Source organism: Glarea lozoyensis, assembly GCF_000409485.1.
Source record: "Glarea lozoyensis ATCC 20868 chromosome Unknown GLAREA2, whole genome shotgun sequence".
NCBI classification, from domain to species: domain Eukaryota; kingdom Fungi; phylum Ascomycota; class Leotiomycetes; order Helotiales; family Helotiaceae; genus Glarea; species Glarea lozoyensis.
The window spans coordinates 2,182,225-2,209,599 of record NW_007360994.1 but is presented as its reverse complement, the minus strand read 5'-3'; the positions used below and the strand labels follow the sequence as shown (position 1 = coordinate 2,209,599).

Genomic DNA, 27,375 nt, shown 5'->3' with positions numbered 1-27,375 from the left:
GGGGAAAACAAACAGTAACCACAGCAACGCCCGCTCCTTATCGCGATAACTTTATTTTCTCTGGAACATCCATTATTGGAACCTCGGAGCCGCCAGCTCATCTGAACTATCAATGATGAGGGGTCTCACGAACCAGTGGGTTTGCGCTCGCTGCATTAAGTCATTAGCGAAGAGGGGCTCGACGACTCGACGTCTTCAGTCGACTACGAAAGCAAAAAGATATACTACCGCCACCAACTCTAGAAATGGCCGGCCCTTTCGAATGGCCGTCATCGGGTCAGGGCCAGCCGGTTTCTATACCTCCTATAAGGTGATGTCGAAGATTGAAGATGCTGTCGTGGATATGTATGAACACCTACCGGTGCCTTTTGGATTGGTTCGTTTCGGGGTTGCGCCGGATCATCCTGATGTGAAGGTACAAGGAGTCTTGTGAAGTATCTTGATACATGGCTAATTCGGTCAACAGAATTGCCAGGACAAATTTCAAGAAGTCGCAGAGTCACCAAGATTCAACTTTGTTGGCAATATTGCCATTGGCAATTCTGACTCGGAGCTGCCTTTGCAGTCACTACTTCCACATTACGATGCGATACTCTTCGCGTATGGCGCTTCGAAAGATCGAACCTTGAATATCCCAGGTGAAGGAACACTCAAAGGCATATACTCAGCTCGAGCGTTTGTCGGCTGGTATAACGGTCTGCCAGAGTACGCTGGGCTGGCGCCAGATCTCTCGTTGGGTGAAGAAGCTGTCGTCATTGGACAAGGAAATGTAGCATTGGATGTTGCTCGTATTCTCTTGGAAGATGTCAATGTTCTTCGGAAGACAGACATCACCGATGAGGCTATCCAAACCCTGGAGAAGAGCAAGGTTAAGAGGGTCAATGTCGTGGGAAGAAGAGGTCCGCTACAGGTTGGTGCTATTGATTCCTCGCCTGCCAAAGAATACTGACCACGAAATGTAGGCTGCTTTTTCTATCAAAGAAGTTCGAGAACTTGTGCGGCTACCAAACGTAGCATTTCATCCAGTAGATGCCACCTTGATTCCCAAAGACCTGAAAAGCTTAGACCGACCGCCGCGTCGGATAATGGAAGTCCTTCTTAAGGGTGGAAATTCCTTGGTCTCTGAGACGCCAAGATCATGGTCACTCGACTTCTGCATGTCGCCGACTTCGTTCAACCCAGATCAAACAAATGAAGATAAGCTAGGGAATGTTGCTTTCGAGAAAACGTCTCTACATCCAAGCCCCTTTGATCGTAGCGCAAAGGCCATTGGTACTGGAGAAAAAATATATCTACCTGCTTCGCTTGCTATGCGTTCAATAGGCTACAAGTCCGAAGCACTTCCTGGCTTTGATACTCTCAACATACCGTTTGATAACACAAAAGGGGTAATACCAAATGACTTTCTTGGTCGTGTTGTCGATAACCAAAAGGACTGGTTGCAGTCCGCGACAGCAACACCCATGCCAGGCATGTATTGTGCTGGTTGGGTCAAAAGAGGACCAACTGGTGTTATCGCCAGTACTATGGATGATGCGTTCTCCACGGCCAGTTCGATAGTCATGGACTGGAAAGAAAACAAACCCTTCCTGAACCCTGACGGAAACACCGGTTTGGGTTGGGAAGGCGTCAAAGCCGGAGCGGCTGAAAGAAATCTTAGAAGAATCAGCTGGGAAGACTGGAAAAGAATAGACGCAGCAGAAAAAGAAAATGGCCGCAAGGTCGGCAAGGAAAGAGAAAAGTTCACCAGCATATCTAAAATGCTTGCTGTTCTGGACTAATTCCTTGGATATCATATGTATTTATAATTTACTTATTCAGCTTTTCCGTTAGCTCTGGCACCTTATCAAACAGATCCCCAACTAATCCAACGTCGGCTACCTGAAAGATTGGTGCATCGGCATCTTTGTTGATGGCTGCAATGACTTTACTATCCTTCATTCCTGCCAAATGTTGAATTGCTCCCGAAATACCTGCACACAGGTATAGTTGTGGTGCTACAATTTTTCCAGTCTGTCCGACTTGCAGACTGTTGTCTGCATAACCGCTGTCAACAGCTGCTCTGGAAGCTCCGATCGCTGCTCCTAATGCATCCGCCAGTGGCAACATCACTCTGTCGAATTCCTCCTTGGACTTCAATCCTCGTCCGCCCGACACTACTTTCCCAGCAGTGGCCAAGTCGGGTCGGTCTGATTTCGACAGCTGTTCCGACACCCATTCCGTAGCACACTCTGCATTTGAGTCCACACCATCTTCAATTGATGCTGAACCACCTTCTGTCTCAGCAGCTGCGAATGCCGTCCCTCTAATTGTAATGACCTTGATGTCATCTGAAGATTCGACCGTAGCTATAGCATTTCCTGCGTATATGGGTCGAACAAAGGTCTTTTCATCTTCAATTGCTGTTATATCGGAGATTTGTTGAACATCGAGTAACGCGGCAACGCGGGGCATCAAGCTCTTTCCGAATGCAGAGTGACCAGCCAAAATATGTGTGAATCCTCCCTTCTTTATATTCTCGACAAGTAATGGAGCATAGTTTTCCGGAAGTCCCTAAGGTTCGTTAGGAATACTTGTGATTCGAGCAGTAAATACGACTAACTTTATCATATGATGCATTATCAACGGCAATAATCTTTTCAATTCCTTTCACCTTGGCAGCTTCTTCTGCCACGGCCTTGATATTGCTTCCCGCAATAAAACCAGTGATTGATCCTCCCAACTTCTGTGCAGCAGTCACTGATCCTAGCGCTCCTTGGAGGAGTTTGCCATCTTTCTGTTCGAGTACCGCAAGGGAAGATAATAATCGGGAAAAGGCCGAGAGGGAGGCGACGTAGGTTGGGCCACTATGTGACTTTAGTTGGCTGCGTGCACTGCGCAAAACCGAGTTTCCTATCCTTGGAATCATTATTACTTCGACGTTGTTGCAAAAGCTTGAAGGGAAACATCGTAAACTACTTGATAGTTCCTGTCATCGGCATCCGAGGTAAAGCGGGCTTGAGCCGGGGTACTATTGAAGCCTTGTATTCAAGGCACAAAGCCAGGCACTAAATCTCACAGCTTCGACGCTCAAGATCCAGCGCGCTTGAACCACCAAGTCGCGACATACCAGAAATTCTATTGTGAATCCATCAAACGCGCCAAACCTGCACTTTTATCAGCAACACAATTCATTACGGGTTTTGCATGAGACTCGAAGCGAAAACTGCCGACATTGATCAGATTAGAATGATCTGAACCCATATTGGGCATTTGATTACTCCTGGCGCAAATAGCAGAAACGACACCTCTGAACAGCACACTCTTTGCGACAATCTCCATTCTGCACTTTACAACGCAATTACAATATGGACGACGACTCTTTAAACTTTGGCTCTGATGCCGCCGGCGCTACCCCCGGCAGTAATCCAATTCTTGCGCAGCCTCCGCTCCAGCGAGATTCGGCGTCGCCATCTGGTCGTGAAGGAAGCTCTGGCCAGGGGGGAGCAGCGAATGAGTGTATGCTATACTCTAACTTTATTGTTGCACCTACTGACAGTAATAGCTGCCGACGTTGACATGGCAGATAACGATGGCAATCAAACGGCCCCCGCCATCAAAACCGATACCTCAAACTCCACACCTGTAGTCGTTTCTGACAATCCGCTCGACGCGCCAAATGCACCACCACGAGACGGAGATGCTAAGGATGACGAGATGGCGGATGTAAAAATCAGCCAGGAGCCTGGAGCGGATGGTGCTCCAGCTACTTCGGAAGAGCAGACGGAGAAGACGAAAGCTTCGATAGAATCCTCTGCCCGAGAACACCTTATATCCCAATCACATTCTATCATTCTTCCAAGTTACAGCACATGGTTTGATATGCATACGGTCCATTCGATCGAGAGAAAAGCAGTACCAGAATTCTTCAACAGTCGGAATCGAAGTAAGACTCCAGCGGTATACAAAGACTATCGCGATTTTATGATCAACACATATCGTCTGAATCCAATCGAATACCTAACTGTTACTGCTTGTCGGCGAAATCTGGCAGGTGATGTCTGTGCCATTATGCGGGTTCACCATTTCCTTGAGCAATGGGGTCTGATCAACTATCAGGTACGTTCTGGTAATATTCGATCGGATCTGGCCCTTGCTAACAAATTCCTAGGTCGATGCCGATCAGAGACCTTCGCCTGTTGGACCACCCTTTACTGGACACTTCAAAGTTATCTGCGATACACCTCGAGGATTACAGCCATGGCAGCCAGCTTCTGATCCGACTCTGGTCAAAGGTAAAGACCATCCAGACACTGAAGCAAAGGCCGCAGTGAGCGCGTCAGCGAAGCCGGACAGAAATTTGGAGATTGGACGAAATGTATACGAGGCATCAGCTAGAGAGACCAAGGTTGCGAGCAAAACGCCAGAGAAGCAAGCGAACGGAGATGCACCCGCCACAAATGGAACTTCAGATGCTTTGAAATCCATAGGAGACCTTCCCAAATCTGTATCTCAAGTCAATTGTTTTACTTGTGGCATTGACTGCACTCGCGTCCATTACCACAATTCGCATGAGAACTCCTCCACAGCCCAGGGGACCAAGATTCGATACGACTTATGTCCTAATTGTTATTCGGATGGCAGATTCCCAGCTAATCAACTGAAATCATACTATGTAAAAATGGAGAATCCAACCTACTCATCAATCCCTGACCGGGACGCACCTTGGGATGACGCAGAAACTCTTCGTCTGCTCGAGGGTTTGGAGCGCTACGATGAAGATTGGGCGGAGATTGCCGACTATGTTGGGACTCGAACGAAGGAAGAATGTGTGGTCAAATTTCTGCAATTCGAAATTGTTGACAAATTTATTGATGCTGAGCCAAACAGAAGTACTGGTATCAGTATGCTTGGCCCGCAAGAGGGACACTTGCCATTTAGTCAAGCAGATAATCCGGTGATGTCGGTCATTGGATTCCTTGCTGGGCTCACAGAGCCCAGTGTAACAGCAGCTGCAGCAAACAAATCTGTGGAGGCAATGAAGCAAAGCTTGCGCGATCAGTTGGAAAATCCCACTTCTGACAAAGGCAAGGCGAAGAGTAGTGATTCCATGGATATTGATATCAGACAAGAAACTACCACAACGACAACGACGACTACTACCACCACAAACTCGCTTAGCGCCCTTGCCACTGTTCCTCTAGCGACAGTCGCCGCTCGCGCTGGAGGGCTAGCTTCACATGAAGAGCGTGAACTGACCCGTCTTGTGTCTGCGACTGTCAATGCCCAAATGCTCAAGATGGAGTTGAAACTAAAGCAATTCGATGAACTAGAACAAATTTTACAGGCGGAACGAAGGGAAATATCACGCGGTCGCCAACAGTTATTCTTGGACCGTATTGCGTTCAAGAAGCGAGTCAATGACGTTCAAGAAGGCTTAAGAACTGCAGCCGCAACAGGTGGAAATGAGGGAATACAAATGGCTCAGAATGTAATGATGGGAACAGACAAGCTCACATTCGCGAGTGCACAACCTAACACCAGCAATCCATTAGCTCCTAGTGCCGAAGGAACAGTAAAGAGTTATGAGATCTGAATGGGATGACCATCGAGAATGGAAAAATCTTTTATGGCTTGTTGGTAGTGTAATCAAATGGCGTCACAGGGGTTGAATAATTCGGACGACGATATCGAAAAGTGCGTATCGCCTCCGTCATGGGGTTTGTGTATCTACAGATAGTAACCTTTCCTCCTTTTTTGCGTCTTGGGAAAGTCTTTGGGTGGTATTTAATGAACTTTTCCGAGTTTTCTTTTCATGTATTCCTAGCAATGCGAGATCATTTAGACGTGGTATTTGGTTGTAAAATCCGTGATTCAATGCGTGTTTTGACTTCGAAAACGTGCTCAGTGTGTCTAAGATTAACAGTTCTCCAAGATAGGATTCGTTTCTTGCCCTACGGTCCTTAGCTTATAACCACAGATTTCAACGCTCAATCTATTGCATGCCAGGATGTATTTACCACCGATTAAGTGATTTCTTATGACTAGAGAACCTGGAAAACGCTGGATATTCCTCAGATAGTTTGAGGGTCTAGATTTCTAAAATGAAAGTCATATGAGCCATTCTAAAAATAGGTGAAAGATCCAGAAATAGTGGGTGCTTATGAGGGGTTTCAAAATTGTCAGTAACACCTATTATAACCTAGCTTATACATGTCCTACCAAACTCATGATGCAATCAATCCAAGTCGTCTTGTGAATTACATTCAAAGCAAAAAGTCACACCGCTCTCTTCAAGTCCCTGCTAATAAGCCCTACAGTCCCTCGCAATTCCACCTAAGCTAAATCACCTAGTACCTTGATCCTTGAAGTGCCATGTACTTATATCCACCACGCAGCGACCAAGCTGGCTAACTATCCATCTAGATCTTCTAGCTGACAATCTATCGTCATTGTCCGGCTAACAAATATTTAAAAACAGACGTCGGTCGGCAGAAGAGTATCCACAAGGCCTGGTTTAGTTCAGACTTCCAGAGCCAGGTTGTGCTACTCTTGATGTACTGTATGTGAAAAGTGGTGGGGATACAGAACGTGACACAGTGTGGACGCATGAATGGTGTTTTATCCGACGTTCAAATCTAAAATACGCAAACGCATTCAGGTGCGAGGGAAAAGCATGACGTTGACCTATGATCACGGTGTTGAACTACTAATTTGTTTGTTAGGCTGGTAGTGGCCAAGCAGTGACTATGCTAAAAGCAGAACAACCCAAATTCTAAAAAGTCCTAGTAAAACGTACTATACAAGTCCACGATCCAAGCCGGATAAGACACTTGTTGGTAAGATACTAGCTACCTAGGTAGCGTTTCAACACATCAACCCTAAGTACTAAAATGTTGTCCATAGACAGAAAGGATTAGAATTGGGATTTGGCGAGGTGTTTACTAAAAAAAATGCACGAAATGTGCCCCTTCCATGTGCCATGTTGAATGCCCACAGTTCACATTTCGCCTGCTATTATGTTGTTCACCGCAAGAGCAGCGGGAAGTTCTTACCTAGAAACTAATCATTTGACAGACAGGCGACACAGACAATGACAAGACAGACAACACTTCAAACTCAATGGAAAACATCGTGTTTTGACTACTACTATCTTGTCCACCCGGAGGGTATCTTGATCCTGTCTCGTATAACCTTACTCCAGTGAACTCCAGAATATATGTACTCCTTCGAAGCCCTGCTCAAAACTTCAAAAGTGTGAATCCTAGCGCCATGTGAAACCAATGCCGCATTCCCAAACTCCTCGTGCTCGAGCCTACCACAATACACAAATCTGTAGTCCGAGATCCAACTTCTCCATAATTCACAGTAGATGAAGATCACCGTGATTGATTGGCATAAGATCTGCCAACTGCTCCTCGCTGGTGTCCGTCTTTTTAGGATGCTGGTACATGAGCGTCGAATCGATGGCCAAGAGTCTGCCACCAAGGTCACGTTCCGTCGCTGATGTCTCCAACTTGCTTCGCGGCTCCATAAGACCCTGTTGTTCTTGATACGTAGAAACTCTGCCATAAATTTGAGGGATGCCATCTCTACGGAGCATAGCCAAAGCCGCCTTCTTGTCAATTTCACCTTTCACCTTGGAATGATGTTCGAGATAATGCTTCAGATACTCCTCCTGGATCTTAAGCGGCGTTGTTTGTTTTTGGGAGGCCATCTTGAATTGTACTCGTTCCTCGTCTTTGAGTTCCATGGAAGATTTTGGTGCAGGATGGCAATGTGTACAGCGTCTTTCAGCCACTGGAGCGTTTTCGTCGCCTCTGCATCTCCACCATCCTCCCCAATCTCGTGCGTGCTTGGTGGTCCAGTGCCTGCCTTTCTCGTGAAAGTGAAGATTCCATTCTGCGAATCCATCACGATGCTTTTGATGGCCGTTCTTCGTATTGTCCAATGCTTCCTGAACTGCGACCAGACGAGCCGTGACTGCTCTGCACGCATCCCATGGATGGAAATGTCCATTTTCGGGAAACCAGTCTGGTAAAGACCAAACACCATCTCCCGAAGGTCCCGGAATTGGAACGTGGTTTGTCTTGCAAAGTTTGCAGAAATCAGGTTGACCAGAAAAGTTGCTATGCCGATAGTTCAAGTCAAAGTACTCGCGGGTATCGTAGACCTCATTTTCTGGAGACTTCAAAATGTTTTTGTCGCGCTTTTCATCATGATTCGTAATTCTGCGTTTGGCCTCTGCCAGTGTTCCGCCAACGGGATACTGCGGCGAGTATTTTTGATCCGAATCAGGAGAATTAACTTCCCTGACATGCACGGTGACATTGGCATCAGAAACAGGATTGCGGTTATCGTGTTCCTTTTCCTGCGAGACGTCGCTCAATCCCAAGCCGTGTGTTGGTCTGACGTTCATTTCGAGCCCGTCAAAGACGCTTTCAGATGATCCCCTTTGAAGTGTATTGTGCAAGTCTCCTCCGATGTCACGAGAATTTTCCTTGGATGACCATAAATTTTGCGAGAATTCTGGGTAGATGTGCGGACTATTTTAGTCGTGTCAGGACTTCTGGCAGGACAGGGTGAGAAGAAAGAGAAAAGTCTGGGACAACATACTGCAAATGTGGCAGGCGGCAGTGACTATCTACTTCGTACGCCGCGTTGTTAGGGGGAGGGAAGACCCAGAACAAATTTCGATGGGCTTGGGTGAGAATAGAGACGTCATTGCCGAACCCCCCGATATGAACCCTCGTTGGCTTGGTGCTGAGTTCCTCGGAATTCTCAATCTTTTGTGGAAGCCCGGCTCGAGGAGGTGTAGCATAGTAAAGATAATCCTCCATAATACCGCGACGGTTCTTGGCTGGTCCCCCTGGTGTTGGACTGGACGCGTGGTCTTGCTCGCCTTGTTCCGTTTGCGCTTCAACCATCTTGTCGAGAGTTGGATATATTTTTAAAGACTGGATTGTGCAGCAAAGCAATATAGGAATCGCAAATACACGGCCGCTCGTGAAAGGTCTCGATCTAAGTTGCCAAATGTATGTCGGCGCCGTGAGTAGATGACGGATATCTGAATGGGAGAGCAGTCTTGTATTATCCACCCTCGAAGGTGAAAGGTGAAACACATTTTAAAATATGGTGAATGATTCTTCCTATGATGACAATGGTGTGATATTCACTCGTCAGCATAAATCTGATACAAAAATCACTTTGGTGAATGATATTTGTGCTCTTCTGCCTGGCCTGGACCGACTTTCCCACTCCTCGCAATCACAACTGATGCAGCTTCAATCCTGATCCAATGCCTGATTACAATACCTATCTATTAGGAAGATCAAAAAAGGGGCTCCACTGTCTAGAATATCTCTATGAAGCTCTTCTGCAGTATTGGCTGAGAAGTCAACCTGGAAATCTTCTTAAGCGAAGCTGGGCTTCACGAGACCGGAAAGTATAGAATCTCCTCTAGAATGGAGGCTAGAATTGGCTAGCTTGGACGAGTGCGGAAAGTTTTGCTAGCTTACACTGGTGTGGTGCACGTCTGGCTACATCTCACTGTATGAGGACGAAAGATCCTACCCAACAAGCTATATTAATTAAATACATAAGATATTAAGGGGTATCAAAGGGTATAGTAAATACATTCAATCATTATAGCACAACCCACATCTTAATTCAACATAGGGCCAACGGTGACCTTTTCGCGATCTTTCAGCGCCTGTTGTTGTTCTAGCTTTTCTTTGGCTCTGCTTTGCTTCTTTCGTGCTGCGGCTAGGTCCGCAAATCTACCTCGAGCGCCGTGCTTGAGCTTCGTAATCATATCACCAGCTGCTCCCTTTGTTAATTCGCTGACCGTCAATTGAGCGTTCTGTGGCCGGATCTTATTCAAAAAGGCGATCTGGCCTTCTGTCGCAGGACGAGTACGCCATTGCGCTCTTCTTAAGATGACTGGCAACGGGTATTTCTTTGTAGCATAAGTGTCTGCAGCACGAACAGCCGCTTCAATGGTGGCAGCTCTGACGATTTCTCGGGGTTTGCGGAAAGGGGAATTGACTGTAAACGCGGAGGGTATCGCAGCGGTCTCGGTAACCAAAAACATGTCTTCATCCGTTGCTACGTCTCGATCACGCTCCAGTCTCAGGTAAGATCCATTTGAATTTGTCAGAATGAACTTGTCCGGAGTCACACTGACCCATGCAAAAGAAGACATTTGCCTGATGTGACGATCCCCAGAAGTATCCCCTATCAGGTCATAAATGGAATCGTAGTCGGTAAAGGTAACCGTGTTCGAGATATTCCTAGCAGGTTGTTTAGATTTGGTTGGCTCGCCTGAATTTTCACCATCCGTTTCTTCTTTCATACGCTGCTGCAGCTTGTGCATATCGCTGGGTGATGCTTCTTCCACGATTTCCTTAGGATCGAGCCCGAACAACGTAGGTGTAGAAATGATTCCGGTGGACAAACTTGCTACCATGTCAATAATATGACAATTTTCCTTTCCCGGGTGTAGGCGCATGCCACGTCCAATCATTTGCACAAGTAAATTTCGAGACTTCGTCGGGCGCGCCATTAATACGCAGTCAATGTTGGGAATATCAGTACCTTCGGTGAAGACGCCGCAGTTTACAAGAACTGGGAATTCTCCCCTCTTAAAGGCGTCAAGTCTCGCACTCCGCTCGGGTTTGGGTGTATTTCCAGTCACAAACTGAGCATCTATGCCATGCTTTCGAAATTCGTTGGTCAACCCATCCACATGAGCCAGGTCGCAGCAGAAAACCAGCGTGGACTTTCTTCCTTGCGACTTCGCCAACCAACTCTTGACAGTTATATCGTTTACTGAATCGATGTTCACCTTGTCTGAAAGTTCTTTGGGCTGGAAATCGCCATTTGCACCGTTTTTGACACTCGATAGGTCCACTTTGGTGTGTACGGTTGTGAAAACTACATTAGACAGCCACTTTTCCTCGATCATGTCTATATAGTCCTTGTGGTATACAATCTGATCTATAGCTGTTCCCAGCTTCAGTCCATCGAAGCGTGACATTGTAGCCGATACACCAACAAGTGCTGGTGAGTTCTCCGGATGCGCTTTATCGAGGCCAAAGTACTGAAGAGCTCTCATGTAGTTTGGAGCAACAATGTGATGGGCCTCGTCGACAAGAATGAGTTTGAAGCGATGTGGATTAAATTTTGTGATACGATCCCCAGACATCAGACTTTGTATGCTTGCGACAGTGATATCTGCGTATCCACTTGCTTTATTCGCCGCCATTTCGATTTCGACGCGTTTCGAGGGGTAGGCGTTCATACAGTGACGAGCGGCCTGCTCAACGAGTTCCGAACGATGCGCAAGAATCAGAGTCTGGTCCGCATCTTTATTTCGTCGTTTGACCCGGTCGATAAGCTGAGTGAAGATGACCTGGAGAAGTTAGTATAGTTTCATAAACAATAGCGTCTATCTCACGGTTTTTCCACTACCAGTAGCCAGTGAGACTCCCAAACGCTTACGGCCCTCTTCGATGCTGGCGAGCACCGCTTGTATACATTCTTCCTGGTATTGTCGAAGACGGATTTTGAGCGGCGCCGGGGGAATAGGTGCTACCGTCGTCGCATAACGAACGATCCTAGGGAAACTATAACTTTGCCTCCACGTCAACGTCAAGAAATTCCAACCCCTTGAAGCCGGTGGCATTTTATGCGGTAGAGTTGTCTTAAACAGCTTCTTCAGTGTCGTCGGCAGTCAGTGTTTACCCCTCGGCACAATCTCGGGTGGAATCAAACCCTGTTCCGCAAACACAATATTTATGGTCAACACCATCCCCATGTAAATAAGCGTTGTCTTACGAAACGTGAAACAATTCGATCTTGTTATGTTGCTGGGACTGGCCACTCATCTGTCTTGTTTTGATTGCGAGGAATTATGCATTTAGCCATATATCGTTGGAAAAATCATCGAGGACGTCTCAAGTCAACAAACCGAAGACTGGATGTACAATATGCTGATTGAGTTCAAAAGCTATGACAGACGTTCTTTCTGAGATAGAGCAAGACTCTGCGTCGGCCTATGAAGTTTCAGAGAGTGAGAATGCCTCATCAGATCAGGAGAAGAATAACAGATCTCGCGCTTCCAGCAGCAATAGAGCTAGAAACGGAGTAAAGAATGCAATTCGCGGACTCAGTACTGAAAATAAGGTTGGACATCAAGAAGAGTCCAATCTGCAGTCTTCACCAAACCCGAGCTCGGATGAGAGGTTTCAGAACGAAGCTCGTGAATGGGCAACAAATTTCGAACCCCCAAAGTCAGCGGAGGATATTAGATCACCGCGCAGGCATGGTCCACACAAAAAGAGGAAACCTTCACAAGTTCCTCCAACTGAAGCCAGAGTAAAACGACTGCGAGCTTATCACAACTCGGAATTTCGTGATGTCCTCAATATTGATATCAGCGACGTTGTTCACAGATCCATACGTGAAAAGAAGGATGCATTTCACAAGAGTCAACTTGGAGCGTCAATCTGGACCTCTTCAGAAAAGGAACTGTTTTTCGCGGCATTAGAGAGACTTGGGAGGGCCGACGCTCGAGGGATCGCACAGCGTATTAGGACTAAGTCTACGCTTGAGGTTCATGAATATTTGCGTCTCCTTGATGAAGGTGGCCGGGGCCGGGAAGAGAAAGACAAGAGCATACCCGAATCTGAACTGTGGCTCGACATGCCCGCTGCTTTTGAGGTTAGCGAAGAATGTTGTCTTTTATTGGAGAGGGCAGGAGATGCTCTTGCTTCTCACGAGCAACAGCATGAAGAGAAAGTCGAGAAGGAGAAGTGGGGAGACTGCTGGCTAGTAAACAAAGCCATTAGCCAACAGCTCGCAAAACGCAACCATGATGGAGAAGATGAAGCATGGTTTCGCGAAGTTCTTCCAGCTGCCAATTTGTTTGATCTCAGAAATTGGATAAAGCTATCTCGGGAAGTGTTTATGAATCCGGCTTTCCCACGGGAAGAGGAGAACTGGCAGGCTCTGGCTGAGGCTGCTGAGCAACCTGCTATCAGAGCTACGGCCCTTGAAGACTTTCACTCTCTTGCCGTGAATTTTACCAAACGCCTGATTTCCACCACCTTTTTCTGTACAATGTCCCGACAGCGAGCCATGTCAGCGAAAAACAATACTCATGGCGACGTAACGCGCGACGATGTTGATGCAGCTATCCAGATTTTAGGGATTAAGCCAGATAGCTACGAATTTTGGCTGAAATGTCCGAGGAGATGTAACTTGTCTATCATAGATCCCGAGGAAAGCGATAGTGAAGGGGAATCTTTGACCTACGATGAAGTAGAAGACTCATTGAGAAAGAGCCACCGTCGACGCTCTCGCTCTCGTTCTAGAAGCCATTCGCTGCAACCAGAACACCGCAGTGATAGCTCTACTTCATCAGAGTCCACCGTGGACTCGGGAGATGAGACCGAACACGAGCATCAACACGGTTCTTCACACTCATCCGGCAACGATGCTACCGACGTGTCAGATACTAATATCCCCTCCCGCAAGGAAGAAGCAGCCAAACGAGCCCTAGCGAAACAAGAAGGAGAAGAGGCTCAAGAACGTTATATTGAAGCTTATGACATGGACTCGAGCAAGATTGAAGAAGCACGACTCTGGACCATGCTTGAGCAGGATCCACCATTCGAGATGAAAGTCGAGCCTTTGGAAGAGCCTGAGTCTTCTCAACGACCTCGCAGAGGAAGGCAAGATATGTCAGCTACATGGCGGGATCGAGTCCAATACTGGAGTCCATGGGAGACGTTCGATAAACCAGTTCCAAAGGAGAGTTTCGAGAAGAATCGAAACAGAGTCTCCAAGTCGGCGAGAAAGTTGGCTGAGAGATTGAATCGTAAGGATGACTATGTAAGAGCGGACGAAGATGGTGAAGATGATCAATCTGTCTTACCTGATAGACCTTCTTCAGATGATGGTATGCCCGATTTACCCGCCACAAGACAAGATGAGAATGAGCACGAACCAATGGAAGAGGATTCTAAAATCGATCAACATCATCAACCAGTCGAATCTCAAAGCTCTGATGACAGCAACTCTTCGCGAGAGCAAGCTCGTCAGGAAGCTTCAGAAGAGGGCTCTGAATCGGATGCAGATTAACACGTCTTTCCAAGCTCAAACCATATTACCTCAAAATTTATAGCCAGGAAAGCCCTGGTCTGCAGTCTTTTTATTCTGTGCTATCTCTTGGAAGCACGCATATTCGTCCCTCGACACTTTACCAATCACCACTCTTTCGATCGTTCTTTCCTCTTTGATCAACCTACCGACTTACAACCCCCTACCGTAACAAACCACTCCCTCTTCCTTCTCACCCCTCTCACATCCTCCCTACCCACAACCACAACAACACAAAATGAACCTCCACCTCATAAGCAAACTCACCCTCGCCTTCGTCAAAGCCCGGAAATGGAAAGCGGTGTCTGCGATCTGGGGTGCTAGGAATAAGATTATGTGGGGTGTGAGGTCGAAGAGGAGGGTTAGGAGGTTTGGGTGGGGGAGATGGAGGGGGAAGCGGGGAATGAAAGGGCTGTGGAAGAGGGGAGTCAGAAGGAAGGGTATATGGTGATTTGGATAGAGGTTGGTTGGTTTGTTGGATAACAAGCAAGATGGTGGACAAGGAAGGTGAGGAGGAGTTGAATAGATGTTTGAATGCTTGAATACACAGTTCTTGAGAGTAAAACTCTGTCAGAAGGACAGTTATACCATAGTTCAAATCAAAAAATCTACCAGTTCATTATCCTTTGCGTTTGAAGTCTGAAACAGGAATGTCACAAATAAATTGTGGTGATTGTAAATATCTGTCACTCAAATGCTAAACTGTTGAATCATGTCAAAACCCACGTTGGTGAAAGTTCATTTGTTTATGAGTTATCTCTTTACTGTCATGTTATTAAAGTGACAGAAATAAATTCCACATATGAGGCTTTTAGAGTAAGTACTTATTATTAGTATTTAGTCGTTGGGTCAGGTGCTCACCCAACCTACTACTGCTAGTCCATGGACAGAGGATTGAAGTAAGAGTGAAAAACAGTCGGCTAAACGTATCAGACCGCACCACGTCTGGTGCTGAAATAATAATCACACTCTCCTATGTCCACACATATGGTTCCATACTCACAAACCAATCACCTGATCTAGCGCACTTAGGGTTCATTGAAAAGCCGAAACCCCGAAACGGCTAACCACACTTACGTGGTTTCGTACAAGTCTTCTTGAATTGTTTGTTTTGGATCGGAAGGCAGATGGGGAATGCCGACTGGTAGGTTTTTACGGCTGGGTAAAGGTGGGGTGGAAGCTAGAGGAGTTGGTTGATCTGTTGGAATCATTTCGATTTTGAGGCTTTTTGAATTTGAGGCTGAAACCTTGGGTTGCAGCGTGTACTGTGAGCCCCCTGAATCGAGAAATGAGTCTGAATTGCTTTTATTCTTCTTCGAAACTTGCAGATTTGAGTACCTCGTGGTTCAATGTGGTCCGGAGATACCGAAGTTGTTTCCGACATCCGCGTATAGAAGTGCTGGACTAGCTCGACTTTCTCAATTGTGGTTTTTGTGGAGGCATAAGCGAGGGCTTGCTAAGTTAGTTCAAGGCCGGCTCTGTGAATACGAATTTTGAATGCATCAGCTCTTAACCTGGGGAAATAAATTCAGTTCATGGAGTTGTATGAATACCGGCAGCTCTGCTGTATAGATCATTATGTAACTTCGAATTGGATATATGTGTGTCGGAAAGCCGTAGAAAAGTGGAATGTATTGCGGACCAAACCTACCGGATCGATGACTACACTGCCCCTCTTGAGAAATCCACTTGATGTTAACGATGATGCTTACGACTGATCATCTCAATACAGAAGTATCGGCAAGTTCTAGATGAAGGTCCATAGGATAGCTTCTGGTCCACAGCCAATGACTCCTAAGCTGTATTCTATCTGGGCGGGGTCAAGCTCCAAACCTTGGTTCATGGAGGACGGGAGTGCATACATGGATGGCACTGCAGCAATGGAGCTTCCCCCGATTCATGCCGTTAGTGGGTGAATATGCCTCGCCCAGAGGTATCGAGCTGATATATACTGATGAGTTGTTGAACGAACAAGGATACTTTGCTGGTACGATGTGGCCTTGTGGTTGTGTGCGTCGTTGCCGTACGGCCCTGGCATTCGAGCAGATCTCAGCGTCGACCGGGAAGATACATGTATCTCTGCAACCATGGTACCTCTACTCGGCGTTCCTTTAGCCCATGGTAGCCTGTCCATACTCGTAGAACACCGTGGATGCTTCAAAGTGTGAATTTGCATTCCGCCGTCGAACCATTAGGCACCTCGGAACATTCGGCGGCCAAGGGGAAGGCCAAAGTCGTGGATCTGCATCATCGAACACACCCGCAGACAAGTCGACCGGTGCATTTCTCCAGGACCTTGCAATATCCATACGTGTACTGGAAGCTGACTGGCTTGGCTGACCTGCAGTCTATGGAGCGGAGACCTTGCGAAGTGGTTGGAAGTGGTGAGAATCAAAACAGTTGGGACGAGGAATAATTCGAAGAGTGGTAAGCTTTCGTGAGCATAGACTTTCATCTTAGGACTAGACCGGCAGGTACTGGTAGATACCAGATACAAGATACGTGCCTGTAACGCAAACGGAACAGCACAGCTCACCCTACACAAGCTGGCACTGCCTCGTCTGTCGAAGACGAGTTTCGTTGGAGCAGGCCCTTTCAGCCAGAAGAAGAGCTGCAAAAGCAATACCTCAATTGCATTGTATTTGAAATAACGATTCCATCAGAGTCGACATCGATACCATCCCAAGCGTCAAGTATATGTCATTGTTGAAGAACGACGTCCGTGTGGTGGAAGTTGGAGTCTCCCTCCCTACTTGCTTCGAAGAGCTGGTGCCCTGGCCTGGCCCCGTCCTCGGCTGTGGTTCGCTGTCGAGCATCCTCCGCCCCACCCTTCGCTGGGCCGCTTAGTTATCACCACTTCGAGCGACCTCTGCTGCGCTGCGTCTGCCGAACATCGACCTTGGTTCGAAGCCCTGAGCCCTTTCTCACTCCCTCTCACACCTCCCACGCAGGCTTCGATCCTTCCTGCACCCACCCACCAGCGACGACGATCCTCGACAACACCACCCAGCCAAGTCGAGAGAAACAATGAATAAGTTAGCAAACATGCGGCATTGGTCAGAGAGGATGGGCCCCGGATTTGGCATGTCCCGACCGAACATGAACATGAATGCCATCGCCCCTCAGCACAAGACCGCACACGGAGTCTCGCCCATCCTTTCACCAACGGAACAATCACACATTCATTACTCCTTCAACGTTCCATTCTCCTCAGACCTCGCCGGTCCGAACACAGAGGATATCCTATACGCGACGAATGGTGCTGTGCTACGATGGACTCACCCCGAAGACGCGCCTGACGATGTTCCCATCTACGAGCTTCCGGTACACGCGCAGAATGTAATGAATCTAAGGAAGATGTGCAAGGAGCTATCAACCGGTCCGCTACCCGTAGAAGCCCACGTCAAGTCATCGGAACCGAAAAGAGTCAAAGGACAGGTCACAAATGTATGCCTTTCGGGAAGCCCGGAGTTGGTTCATAAGAGCCGGGAAAAAATTCTGAACGAAATCCCATTGGCACTGGTAAGCACACTCTTGAAATGGGAAAATGGGCGTCGGAACGCTGACGGTCTTCTAGCGATGTGCTGTGGTTGATATCGAAGGAGAACTGGTACTTGACGCGGATGCAACCGCTCTCAAGTCTCACGTGGTAGATCACCTCGACGGTATCGCACAATTCTGTGGAGTTGACGTATTCCTACTTGGACCAAAGTTTGCATCGCCTTCTGAAGGACTCAACGGCAATGGCGATGCCGGACGAGACCAGCGCTGGAGAGTGGCGATATACGGAGACATGGAAAGTGCCGAACACGCAAAGACGAGGGTCTTGATATTCATTGACCGACTTGTATGTATTTGAAAAGCACTGCGAAGATGTTGGCTGACAATTTCTAGCTGGGGCGCGTTGTGGATGGAACCATGCTGGAACTCTCCCTGCACACTGTCGTGTGTGGTCGATCCCGAAAAAACATCAAGCTCATCGAGTCTGCGACGAATACTGCAATTTACTTCCCTCCGCCATTTTCACAGGTTTACAGATATTGCCCACCTAGTGCCAACAGACGTAATCCCGAGGAAATTTTCATTACAGGAGACACGCCACAAAATATCGCTATGGCCAAACAGAAGATTCACGAACTGGTCAGCCGAACGAGGCTTTTCATGAAGGACGCTGTAGTTGCTGCAGCTAAAATCGACAGCATCTTATTGACCAGGCTAGACAAGGTTCGAAAAATCATGGAGACCAACGGTACATTCATCCAATTTCCGCCAATGGCATCGACCCGAAGCATGATACGGATTCAGGGTGTGGAAGGACTCCATGTTGAGCGAACCGTTCGAGATATCATGTCTCTTGTAAGCGGTCCTACAAATCCAGAAATTCCACTTTTACTAACCATGTCCAGACTGGCCAATTCTACAGCGCTTCGTGGTGGATCCAGCAAGTTGATACATCGCGACTACCCTCTCCTGCCGATATTCGAACTATGCTTTCCGATATTTGTGCAAATTCGGATGCTGACATTTCTTTCGAGAAGCTAACATTCACAATAACCGGCTCTGACGATGCAGTGAAAGCCGCCTTGATGGTTATATCGGAGATCAAGTTTGTTTCCAGATCTCAGTATCAAATTCGGGTCAAAATTGAATTGGCCAACGAACATAAAGAGTTCGTCAGCGGGAAGAAGAATGGCAAAATCAACAAGATTATGGGCCAAAGCAGTGTCCAAATTATCTTTGACGGATTCAATGAGTACAATTTCAACATTGATGTCTGTGCAGGGAATTACGAGGCTATGAAATCGGGTCTAGGGCTTGTTGAACAAGAAATGCCAGCTTCAATCTCGTTTCACGTTCCAGACCAATACCACAAGCGTATTATTGGCATTGGTGGGCAACATATCCAACGCATCATGAAGAAGCACTCCGTGTTCGTCAAGTTCTCGAATGCTATGGATCGCGGTGGGGTCGGCCGGGAGGACGACGATATCAAGGTCGACAATGTCATCTGTCGTACCCCAGCTCGGAATGCACAGAACTTGGAGCTGGTAAAGTCGGAGATTTTGGACATGGTAGATCGCGTTGACTCCGAGTTCACCTCTCAGACCGTTAATGTGGATCGGCTGTACCACAGACAGCTGCTTCTCCGCCTGAATCAGCTTGAGGAGCTTGAGAAGAAGTGGAACTGCAAAATCATATTTCCCAGCACTGAGCAAGCAAGTGATGATGTTACAATCACAGGTCCCGAATGGCAAGTTCCTCACTGCGTCGACGAATTCCTTGGCCTCGTTCCTGATCAACACGAGCTGGTGGTCGCCCACTCTCCCGAGCTGAAGAAGTATCTTGATTCCAAGGCATTCCGAAATGATATTATCCCCAAACTCAAGGCACAATATGTTGTGGATGTTCACGTCGAAGAGAACGAGACAGAGCTCACCGATGACGGCAAGCCCACGATTACTTTACTGTGGTCGTTTACTCGTAACAATGCTGGTGGCGTTCGCGACGCTATGGATTTTCTCAACACCAATCTTGCTTCAGCTGGCGTTGAAGTTATAGTTGTGAAAGGGGCTATTCCTCGACCGAAGTCAGATTCGTTCGAAGATTCTCTCCAATACTTCGATTCCAAGCTTTTGCAACATGCTCCAGCTGTCTCTGCGACTGATTCGCCTATCAAGGCAACTTTTGGGGATGATGTTGCCCGCGAGCGCAGCACAATATTTGATAAACTTCGGAAGCCCGGAAGCATGTCTTCCATTTCATCTTTTCTAGACCGGCGCAAGAATAGCTCACATTCGCCCGCCAGTTCCTTTTTCAAAAACGGCTCAAACAATGTTTCGAAGTCGTCTTTAATCTCCATCGAATCGACACGAAGCTTCAATGCCGACCGTAATCCATGGAATGACAGTGGTGTCAACCTTCCCGAGGACGACACAACGCCATGGCCAACACGCCATTTCGGCAACGGTAGTGGTAGTAGTTACGATCACAAACCTCTTCACATCCAACATCCAGGTGATGCTACTCCAAAACACATTATGCGAGGTTCGACAGATAGCGGTCGTCCTTCAACGTCTCATTCAACAAACTCTGGATACCCAGGCCCAATCGGCCCACCGCGTTCTTAAATGATCCTATTGTTTCCTCTATTTCCTAGAGTCACGGAATATACCCTGGCGCGCAATACCCAGATACCAACTTGTGCTTTTGTTTTTTCTGCTCGTTTTTCGTTTTCAGCAAGGTCCTGTTTTTGTGTTTTCCTGTTGTGGCTTCCTTTCTATCATTGCCATATGCGTTGGTTTTTTTGCTTTTACCCCAAAAGAGAAAAGCAAAGCTAAAAGCGTTTGCGGCGTCGTCGGTTCAATCAAAGTCTTATTTTGGAACATTGATACTAAAGATAGAGAAGCTCTCGCGCGTTCGTCATAACCGGAAAGAGGATAAGGAAATACCAATTTGATTTGGGCAGTTTTAGGTGCTCATCTAGCGTGGGAAACATGAATAACTTTGTTTTTGTTGTTTGCTTCTTCCTTGCTGCTGTTATTTTGGGTTTCGGGGTTTTCTGCTCTCTACTCATTTCTTTGTAGGGAGTGCAGGGGATAGGTTCGAGATGGATAGTTGGGGGTGGGGGAAAGGCACGGAGTGAAATTGGAAAGTTTTGGATTTGAATGGGTAGGAGGAATGGGGGGTTATGGGATTTAGGGAAGCAATTCTCTTATGAGAGGGAGTAGGGGCTTGGAATTGAATTGTAAAAGGGGTTGGGGATGGAGTGGAGGTGGATTACGTATTTTGTAGGCTTGTCTTATGATACCCATGCCTAGAGACAGCGGGAAATATAAAAAGAGGTTTCCTTTGAAATACTGTTGGGTTTTGTGTCTGGACTTTAATGGGATGAGGTTGTGTAGCTTTGATAAAGATGGGTTGTATCAGATGACTATAATAAAATAGTCCCCTACTCTCTTCTCCTCTATTCTACTCGGTAGATCATCATTACTCTGAGTAGAGGTGAGCAGCGCTATCTGTACAATGTTCGAGGCACTAGTAGGGCTGTTATTTAATCTGCAATAGACACCGACCGATCTCCAAAAAAAATCGCCTCCCTCTACTAAGAAACTCATTACGGGTATACAATGTACCTAGGTATTTGGTACTTACGACAGCGAACGATAATGGCGAAATATATTTAGTTATTCTCATTAAGGAAGATGAGGAACAAAGGTTTCTACTTTTTATTTGGTTTACGGAATTGAGAATCCTTGTATCAATATTAAGTAGGGATGTTTACCTGTATATTGTACGTAAGGTGAGCTACTACTTATTTTACCATTTAACCTACTGTGAGTAACTCGTTATCAGTCTCATAGGTTGATTATTGCTATATCATACTAGCGTGACATAGCATCAGCGGTTCCGGTATAAACAGAAGTCTCGAGATACTGACGTGGTAAAAAAATAGGGAGAATTATGTCCCTATAAAAACTTAGGCAGTATACGACTCTATATATATATATATCACAGACTGACAAAGTTCTTCACTGTCCACTGCTGGGAGATTTATCCTGTAAATGGCACGCTTGTGGAATACTAAGTCTATTTGAGTAAGAAGCGGGCTGGGTTAAGGACGATGGGTTACTTTACCCAGTACACTAGCCGTTAAGCGATTTCGGTGCGATACCACTTTCTTAGCCCTTTTCTAAAAGGCTTCAAGTTGCTTTTTATATCTCATCTTTCTGAAACCTGCAGGACGTCCGACCTATGATCCGTTGAAACTAGCGCCGCGGAGGTAAGATTATCTACACCCTTCAAACTGTACGCTCCGGTAAGATGATAGTTGATTGGGTGTCACGCCGATCCCATGATGCTAAGAACTTGAGTTGAGTTGCAAAAGAGGGGTTTCTAACGCAGATCTTTCTTGCTGAATACACGGGTAGTTAGGTACCTACGAATATTTCTGCGCTAACCTTTCTCTGGAGGTCTGTACACATTTGGGATATTTCTACAACGCATGTATTCTCAAATTACACTACCACTATATACTATGATCTCTGAGGTATTTAGGACCCTTTAAACGCGCACGTAAGTCTATTCTCGGTTCGGTGTCATAAATTCCGCTATAGTCGGTAAATGGCGAGGATGAATTTGTGAATAACTTGCCACAATCATATCCTAAACTTAATTATTCAATTGTGTTCTCGGACATATATTCATTTTCATCGTTCCTTATGATTATTTTGCATCAAGTATATGTACTCCTCTCCTACACATATCCACGATTCTGATCATCCATCACATTTCTTGATCGTTCGCTCTCATCTTGGCGTTCTGTCTTACCCTCTTGGTTTATTCCACCAGCCATCTGCCTTCAGTGAAGAATTTCAGGCTACCCAATGTGCATTCCTTGGTCTTCTCGGGCGGGAGACGCTCGCTTTCGAATATTTCTGTTGATATTTAGACTCGAGGAATCTATGCTGTTCGCCCGAAACTGATTTTGAAAGCAATCGTGTGTAGCGCGGCCCCAGAGCCAGTTCAATAGCAACCGAACGACACACCTTCTAATCACTTTAATCTCTAACCCAACACCTAACCTAAAAACCCCCCGTCCCACTCCACCTAACAGCCGTCAAATCCTGCCCTGTATTAAGATCATGATACGGCCCTCTCCCCCAATCCACATTATTCAACCAATCCAAATCATCCAACAACCCATCGTAATTCGCTGTATCGAACGCTGCGGGCGGCGGAATAGCCGTGTCGAATGGCCCCACCATCAACCCGGCATTCATACCAGCAGTCATAGCAGAATCGAACTGTTGGCCGCCCATGTGAGTGTCCACAGCCGGAGCTTGCGGGGTCGCGACTTCCTGTAACGGCGCGGAAGCAGGAGGAGGTTGTGAAGATGGCGGAGACGGGTCGAGGATTTGATCGAGGATGCGCTTGATGATAAGTCGCATGCGGCCGCAGAGTTGGTAGTTGCCTGCGGCGGGCCGAACCCATTCTAGGAAGCCGATGAGGAGACTTAGATTTTGTACGATTTCTGAGCGGGCGATTTTGGGGCCGGGGAGATGTGGGTGTTTGAGTTGTTTGAGCAGTTCGACGCAGAGGACACCAGCGGAAGGCACACCCCAGCACATGAGCATCCAGTCGAAATCGTGTTGGTGTTCGACGATTCGGTCTCTTTGGACCCAGATGAGGACGACGAGTTCGAGGATTTCGCGAGCGCAGTCGACCATTGATTGACCGCCGAGGATGTTTTGTTTGTGAGCTAGTCTTTCGAGCAGGAGGCGATGTTCGAGGAAGGTCAGGCGGAGCGTGAGGGTGTTCCAGAAGATTTTGTCGGGCATGTTTTTGACGCCGGGGTCGGAGAGGGAGAATTTTAGAAATGAGGGGAAGTCTTCGTAGGTTTGGGTCAATTTGGCAAGTAGATGTCTATAGAGAAGTTAGTTTATGAGATCCAAAAAGGCCGAAATTACATACGTGATACGCTGCTCAGTACAGTCATTAAAGTCGCCAAGAGACAACTCCAGGATTTCGTCCAAAACGATAGACAGTTTTCCTCGTGCGCGAGCCTTCGTCGCTTGGTAGATTTTACCATCCACGTTCCAGCCATCGGGGTCGAGCCGAGCGATGGCATCTGCTAGCACAGTGCCGCCCGCCATTATCTGGTCGTCGCTAAGATCCAACGGATGTGTGAACCTTGTATACCGATAGCTCAGGGCGGGTGGCCTCCCAGTGAGTAAGGAAGAGCTCTTATCCATGTTGAAGATGACACTGAACAGTCTCTTCTTCTGCTCTGTAAGGAAGGTCACTGGCTGGCCGTTATCCACTTGTCGATGCAGACCTAAAGCAGTCGAGCTGCTGAGTAGATCACCAAGTTGCCGCCAAACAACCAAGCCTAAGGAGATTAGAAACGTGTTTCGTTGTAAGTGATGGTTCTAGAAACTTACTCGTATCTCCACTGATTACAGTTTGTAATACCAAGTTCTTCGCTAACAAAGCAACCATTGGAAAATTGATTAGATCCATATAATTACTCAGAGTAACACAAGCTTGAACACAATCCTTCATCTCCACAGCAAAGACTTTCCTATCCCTTCGACTTCCCTTCTGAGTACAGAAAAAGGCATCTCTCTCCGGTAGACTGAGCGTGGCACTAGTAAGAGCCGAGTATACCAAACCTAGAATCTCCCACCTGAGGTTATCCCCACTAAAAGAGTCCAACCATTTGGCGTAGTCTTGAGATCCACTAGGTTCCTGAAGTACTTTCTGAGAGTTTTCACACAAGATCTTGGAGAACCGTTCCATTCCTTCCTTTGACCGTGGTTCCTTGAGAAAATGCCCATAAGTTGACCAGATGCTCTCTGCGCAGCTCATCACAGCATGCTTGAGTATCGACTGCTCATGGCACTTCTCGTAGAACCATTCTAGCAGGAAATTGAAGGTGTGTCTATCTGGGAACGCTTTCAAAAGCTTGGCTCCCAGTGCTATCCTGGGATTACATCCATGATCAAGACTTCCAGCAAGCATAAGGAATGTCTGAGATTGCAAGCTCTCTAATGACTGAAGGGGATCCCGTTCAGCCGAGTCGTTGGTGATATTTATATCAGCGTTGTCTGCACCGAATGAGTGTTTGTTCTCGAGGAATACAGCAGAGAAAGATGTAGGCCCGAAGAATCCTCCAGCTGATTTACTCTGAGGTATATCGTTTGAAGACGGGGTCCTGGGTATGGTGGCACGGTGGCGAACAGCTGATGTTGGGGAGGCGAGCTGTGGCGAAGGGGAAGCAATTGGGGTGGAAGAGATGGTTGACGCTGGTGTAAGCTTGTGAGGTAAGACACGATTCTCCTCCTCACTTAACTCCTGGGCTGTTCGAGGGAGTGATCCTGTAACCGAGGGCCGGGTCATAGGGGCAGATAAATAGATGCATTTCGCAACGACTTTTCTTCGCTTGCAACGGTCACAAACGGGTAAAGTATGATCGCAAGCCATTTTTGCTTTTCGGCATGGCTCGCAAGCTTGTTGCTTCCCATTTCGTCTCCTCGGAAGCCCTCCGACGCTGCTCCGAGGAGCCGACATGCCGGAGTAGGAGATCTGGGTGCAAAATTGAGCTCTGGATCGAATGTCACGGCATAAAACCGAAACAAATCTTATCTCGAAGCAGAAGTTGATGCGTACAGACAGTTGGGGTTGTCGTGTAGTCGGAGTTCAGGTTCCCACTTTACGGATAGAAAGCTCTGATGATCCAATAACGGGTAACGCCGATGATCAGTAAGCTTCGGAATGGATACGGACTTCAACCCGAGCCCCAATGGTAATTGCTGGATGTTGATTTGATCTAAAGTAGGTGACGGCTATTAAAGGTACAAGAATGGGATATAAATTTTCGAGATCAAAGCTCAATACGGCAGGTGTGGCAGCACCCCTTTCTGGAAGCTACACACTACTTAGGTACAGTAGCTAAGAAGAGGGGTTTTCCCAAGAGCCCAATGAGGTCAATACTCAAGTAGGGATTGAACATAGGTCCGTTTGAATATCTCTATCCTACTGAGACAGACGTAGGATGGACTGCGGGCTTCGAAAAATGAAGCAGGTTATAAATTGCATTCTTATAGTATGACTTGATGTGTACAAGATCAATCCCCGTCAATCGCCCAACGAAACAGAACTGAAAAACAACAGTCCATACAGCCATTGCATTGAAGGATTTCATACGCCGAGACATATCCCATCCGCCTAGATTAACGCCGTCGCCAAATGCCAAGCAATTCCCCGGATTGAATCAGTCCTCATCTGCTGCTTCAACTTCCTTTCTCTTCTTCTTCTTCTTGTCTTTCTTTACCTCGTCCTCCCCGTCAACCTTCTCTCGTTTCCGTTTCTTCTTGTCCTCCTTGGGCGCGACAAACTCCTGCTCCCTTTCCTTGAGCTTTTCCTTCTTCTTCTCCTTCTGTTTCTCAATACGGTCTTCCTTGGCAGCACGCTCTTTCGCCTGCTTCCCCAAGAAATATTCTCCGCTCTCGATTTGGAGATCCACCTTGCTCTTCTCTTGTGGTGGCGGGAATGGTGTGTAAACCTTTTTGCTCTTATCCACAACTTTATGAGGCACACGGCGGTGGCTCAAATTCCTCTTCTTAAAATGTGGTAGGAATCTATCCCAGCTCTCTCCAGCAAGTTCTGGGTCCTTTGCCAACTCTCTCTTAATCATAAGCTCTTTGATATGGTAGATTGGGTGGATGTTCGCCATGCAATCCTCGATGATCCTCCGTACTTCTTTTAGACCTTTGTATGGACCCATCGCTGCGACCGTGTTTCCCTGAACCAACAAGTAACATTCCGTAAGAAGCTCCAAAGCCTTCAGCGTGCTGCCGTTTGGACCCAGTATCCTCTGACGCCGCTTGACAAATCGCTCTTTATTCCGTACCAGATTTCGAATTTTAATAATGTCACACGCTACACCGTCTTCTAAAATCTTGACAGCTTGAGGCGCTGGTACGCTTCGCGCAAGAAGTTTGATCAAATCTCGTGCATTTAGAATTGCCGCCGGATCAAAAGTTTTTCTGGTGGTCTTAACCGTCATGGAACCCTCAACCAAATCAAGTGTACACGCCACGCCAAATTTCTCGAGTGATCGGGTGATTAAAGGCCATGCTTCTCGTAGGTAAACTTCGCGGTATTTTGGAAAAAGGGTTGCGAAAGAGGATTCTTCTGTAAATGTCCCGCCCGCATTATCTGCGGGAGTAAAAGCTTCAACCTGGAATTGATCAGTGGGTGTAGCAAACTTTGTTTAAATAGTATTTGCACTAACCTTCCATTTGTCAATATCATCCGTATCCCACGGCTTTTCCTTCTTGTGCGTTGAAGGCATTTTGGCGTGAGGAGCTGTGGTTGGAGCTATGAAGCTTTTGCGACTCTAAAAACTTTGGACATGAAGATTTCCAGACCCGGCTTGACTTCGGTTCGGGATGTGGAAGTGGGCTCTTGAGTCACATGACCGACTCCCCTCTATTTGGCTCGGTTTTGACTCTCGTATTATCTAGCAAGCAATTCCTTCATGCTCATCATACTCAACCACTAAGTCTAGCCTATAGCTTGCGTTCTAGTTCTGCAATCAAGTGGATAATCAGTTACACTACCGCTTGTCCAACACATCTTTCAATTTGATTCCCCTTTCCACCATTGACAGAAGAGTACGAGGAACGTTATGGCTGAGGCCTGTTCCAACTCCTGTGGTACAAGAGCAAG

The 27,375-nt window shown here is 47.0% G+C and overlaps 10 protein-coding genes across 10 annotated transcripts; 5 read left to right on the top strand and 5 right to left on the bottom strand.

Moving 5' to 3' along the window:
* Window positions 1–262: 262 nt before the first annotated feature.
* On the top strand, window positions 263–1,781 carry GLAREA_04053 (Nucleotide-binding protein; the record flags this gene model as incomplete). Its single annotated transcript, XM_008084306.1, has 3 exons — window positions 263–415; window positions 467–910; window positions 963–1,781. The coding sequence occupies 3 exons, from the start codon at window positions 263–265 to the stop codon at window positions 1,779–1,781; spliced, it is 1,416 nt and encodes a 471-aa protein (XP_008082497.1).
* Window positions 1,782–1,809: 28 nt separating this feature from the next.
* GLAREA_04052 (Adenine nucleotide alpha hydrolases-like protein) lies at window positions 1,810–2,908 on the bottom strand (the record flags this gene model as incomplete). Its single annotated transcript, XM_008084305.1, has 2 exons — window positions 1,810–2,553; window positions 2,603–2,908. 2 exons carry the CDS (start codon window positions 2,906–2,908, stop codon window positions 1,810–1,812), a joined length of 1,050 nt encoding a protein of 349 aa, XP_008082496.1.
* Window positions 2,909–3,347: 439 nt separating this feature from the next.
* On the top strand, window positions 3,348–5,575 carry GLAREA_04051 (Homeo; the record flags this gene model as incomplete). The annotated part of the gene is made up of 3 exons (XM_008084304.1): window positions 3,348–3,498; window positions 3,545–4,098; window positions 4,151–5,575. The coding sequence occupies 3 exons, from the start codon at window positions 3,348–3,350 to the stop codon at window positions 5,573–5,575; spliced, it is 2,130 nt and encodes a 709-aa protein (XP_008082495.1).
* Window positions 5,576–7,342: 1,767 nt separating this feature from the next.
* On the bottom strand, window positions 7,343–8,906 carry GLAREA_04050 (uncharacterized protein; the record flags this gene model as incomplete). Its single annotated transcript, XM_008084303.1, has 2 exons — window positions 7,343–8,525; window positions 8,596–8,906. 2 exons carry the CDS (start codon window positions 8,904–8,906, stop codon window positions 7,343–7,345), a joined length of 1,494 nt encoding a protein of 497 aa, XP_008082494.1.
* Window positions 8,907–9,643: 737 nt separating this feature from the next.
* Window positions 9,644–11,665, bottom strand: GLAREA_04049 (P-loop containing nucleoside triphosphate hydrolase; the record flags this gene model as incomplete). Its single annotated transcript, XM_008084302.1, has 2 exons — window positions 9,644–11,392; window positions 11,438–11,665. The coding sequence occupies 2 exons, from the start codon at window positions 11,663–11,665 to the stop codon at window positions 9,644–9,646; spliced, it is 1,977 nt and encodes a 658-aa protein (XP_008082493.1).
* A 326-nt stretch (window positions 11,666–11,991) lies between these two features.
* GLAREA_04048 (Homeo) lies at window positions 11,992–14,124 on the top strand (the record flags this gene model as incomplete). The annotated part of the gene is made up of 1 exon (XM_008084301.1): window positions 11,992–14,124. One exon carries the CDS (start codon window positions 11,992–11,994, stop codon window positions 14,122–14,124), a length of 2,133 nt encoding a protein of 710 aa, XP_008082492.1.
* Window positions 14,125–16,839: 2,715 nt separating this feature from the next.
* Window positions 16,840–16,989, top strand: GLAREA_04047 (uncharacterized protein; the record flags this gene model as incomplete). The annotated part of the gene is made up of 1 exon (XM_008084300.1): window positions 16,840–16,989. One exon carries the CDS (start codon window positions 16,840–16,842, stop codon window positions 16,987–16,989), a length of 150 nt encoding a protein of 49 aa, XP_008082491.1.
* Window positions 16,990–17,187: 198 nt separating this feature from the next.
* Window positions 17,188–20,270, top strand: GLAREA_04046 (Eukaryotic type KH-domain (KH-domain type I); the record flags this gene model as incomplete). Its single annotated transcript, XM_008084299.1, has 4 exons — window positions 17,188–17,664; window positions 17,720–17,989; window positions 18,037–18,498; window positions 18,549–20,270. The coding sequence occupies 4 exons, from the start codon at window positions 17,188–17,190 to the stop codon at window positions 20,268–20,270; spliced, it is 2,931 nt and encodes a 976-aa protein (XP_008082490.1).
* A 2,454-nt stretch (window positions 20,271–22,724) lies between these two features.
* On the bottom strand, window positions 22,725–25,125 carry GLAREA_04045 (uncharacterized protein; the record flags this gene model as incomplete). The annotated part of the gene is made up of 3 exons (XM_008084298.1): window positions 22,725–23,565; window positions 23,614–24,031; window positions 24,084–25,125. 3 exons carry the CDS (start codon window positions 25,123–25,125, stop codon window positions 22,725–22,727), a joined length of 2,301 nt encoding a protein of 766 aa, XP_008082489.1.
* Window positions 25,126–25,915: 790 nt separating this feature from the next.
* Window positions 25,916–26,998, bottom strand: GLAREA_04044 (Eukaryotic type KH-domain (KH-domain type I); the record flags this gene model as incomplete). Its single annotated transcript, XM_008084297.1, has 2 exons — window positions 25,916–26,884; window positions 26,939–26,998. 2 exons carry the CDS (start codon window positions 26,996–26,998, stop codon window positions 25,916–25,918), a joined length of 1,029 nt encoding a protein of 342 aa, XP_008082488.1.
* Between the last annotated feature and the right edge of the window lie 377 nt (window positions 26,999–27,375).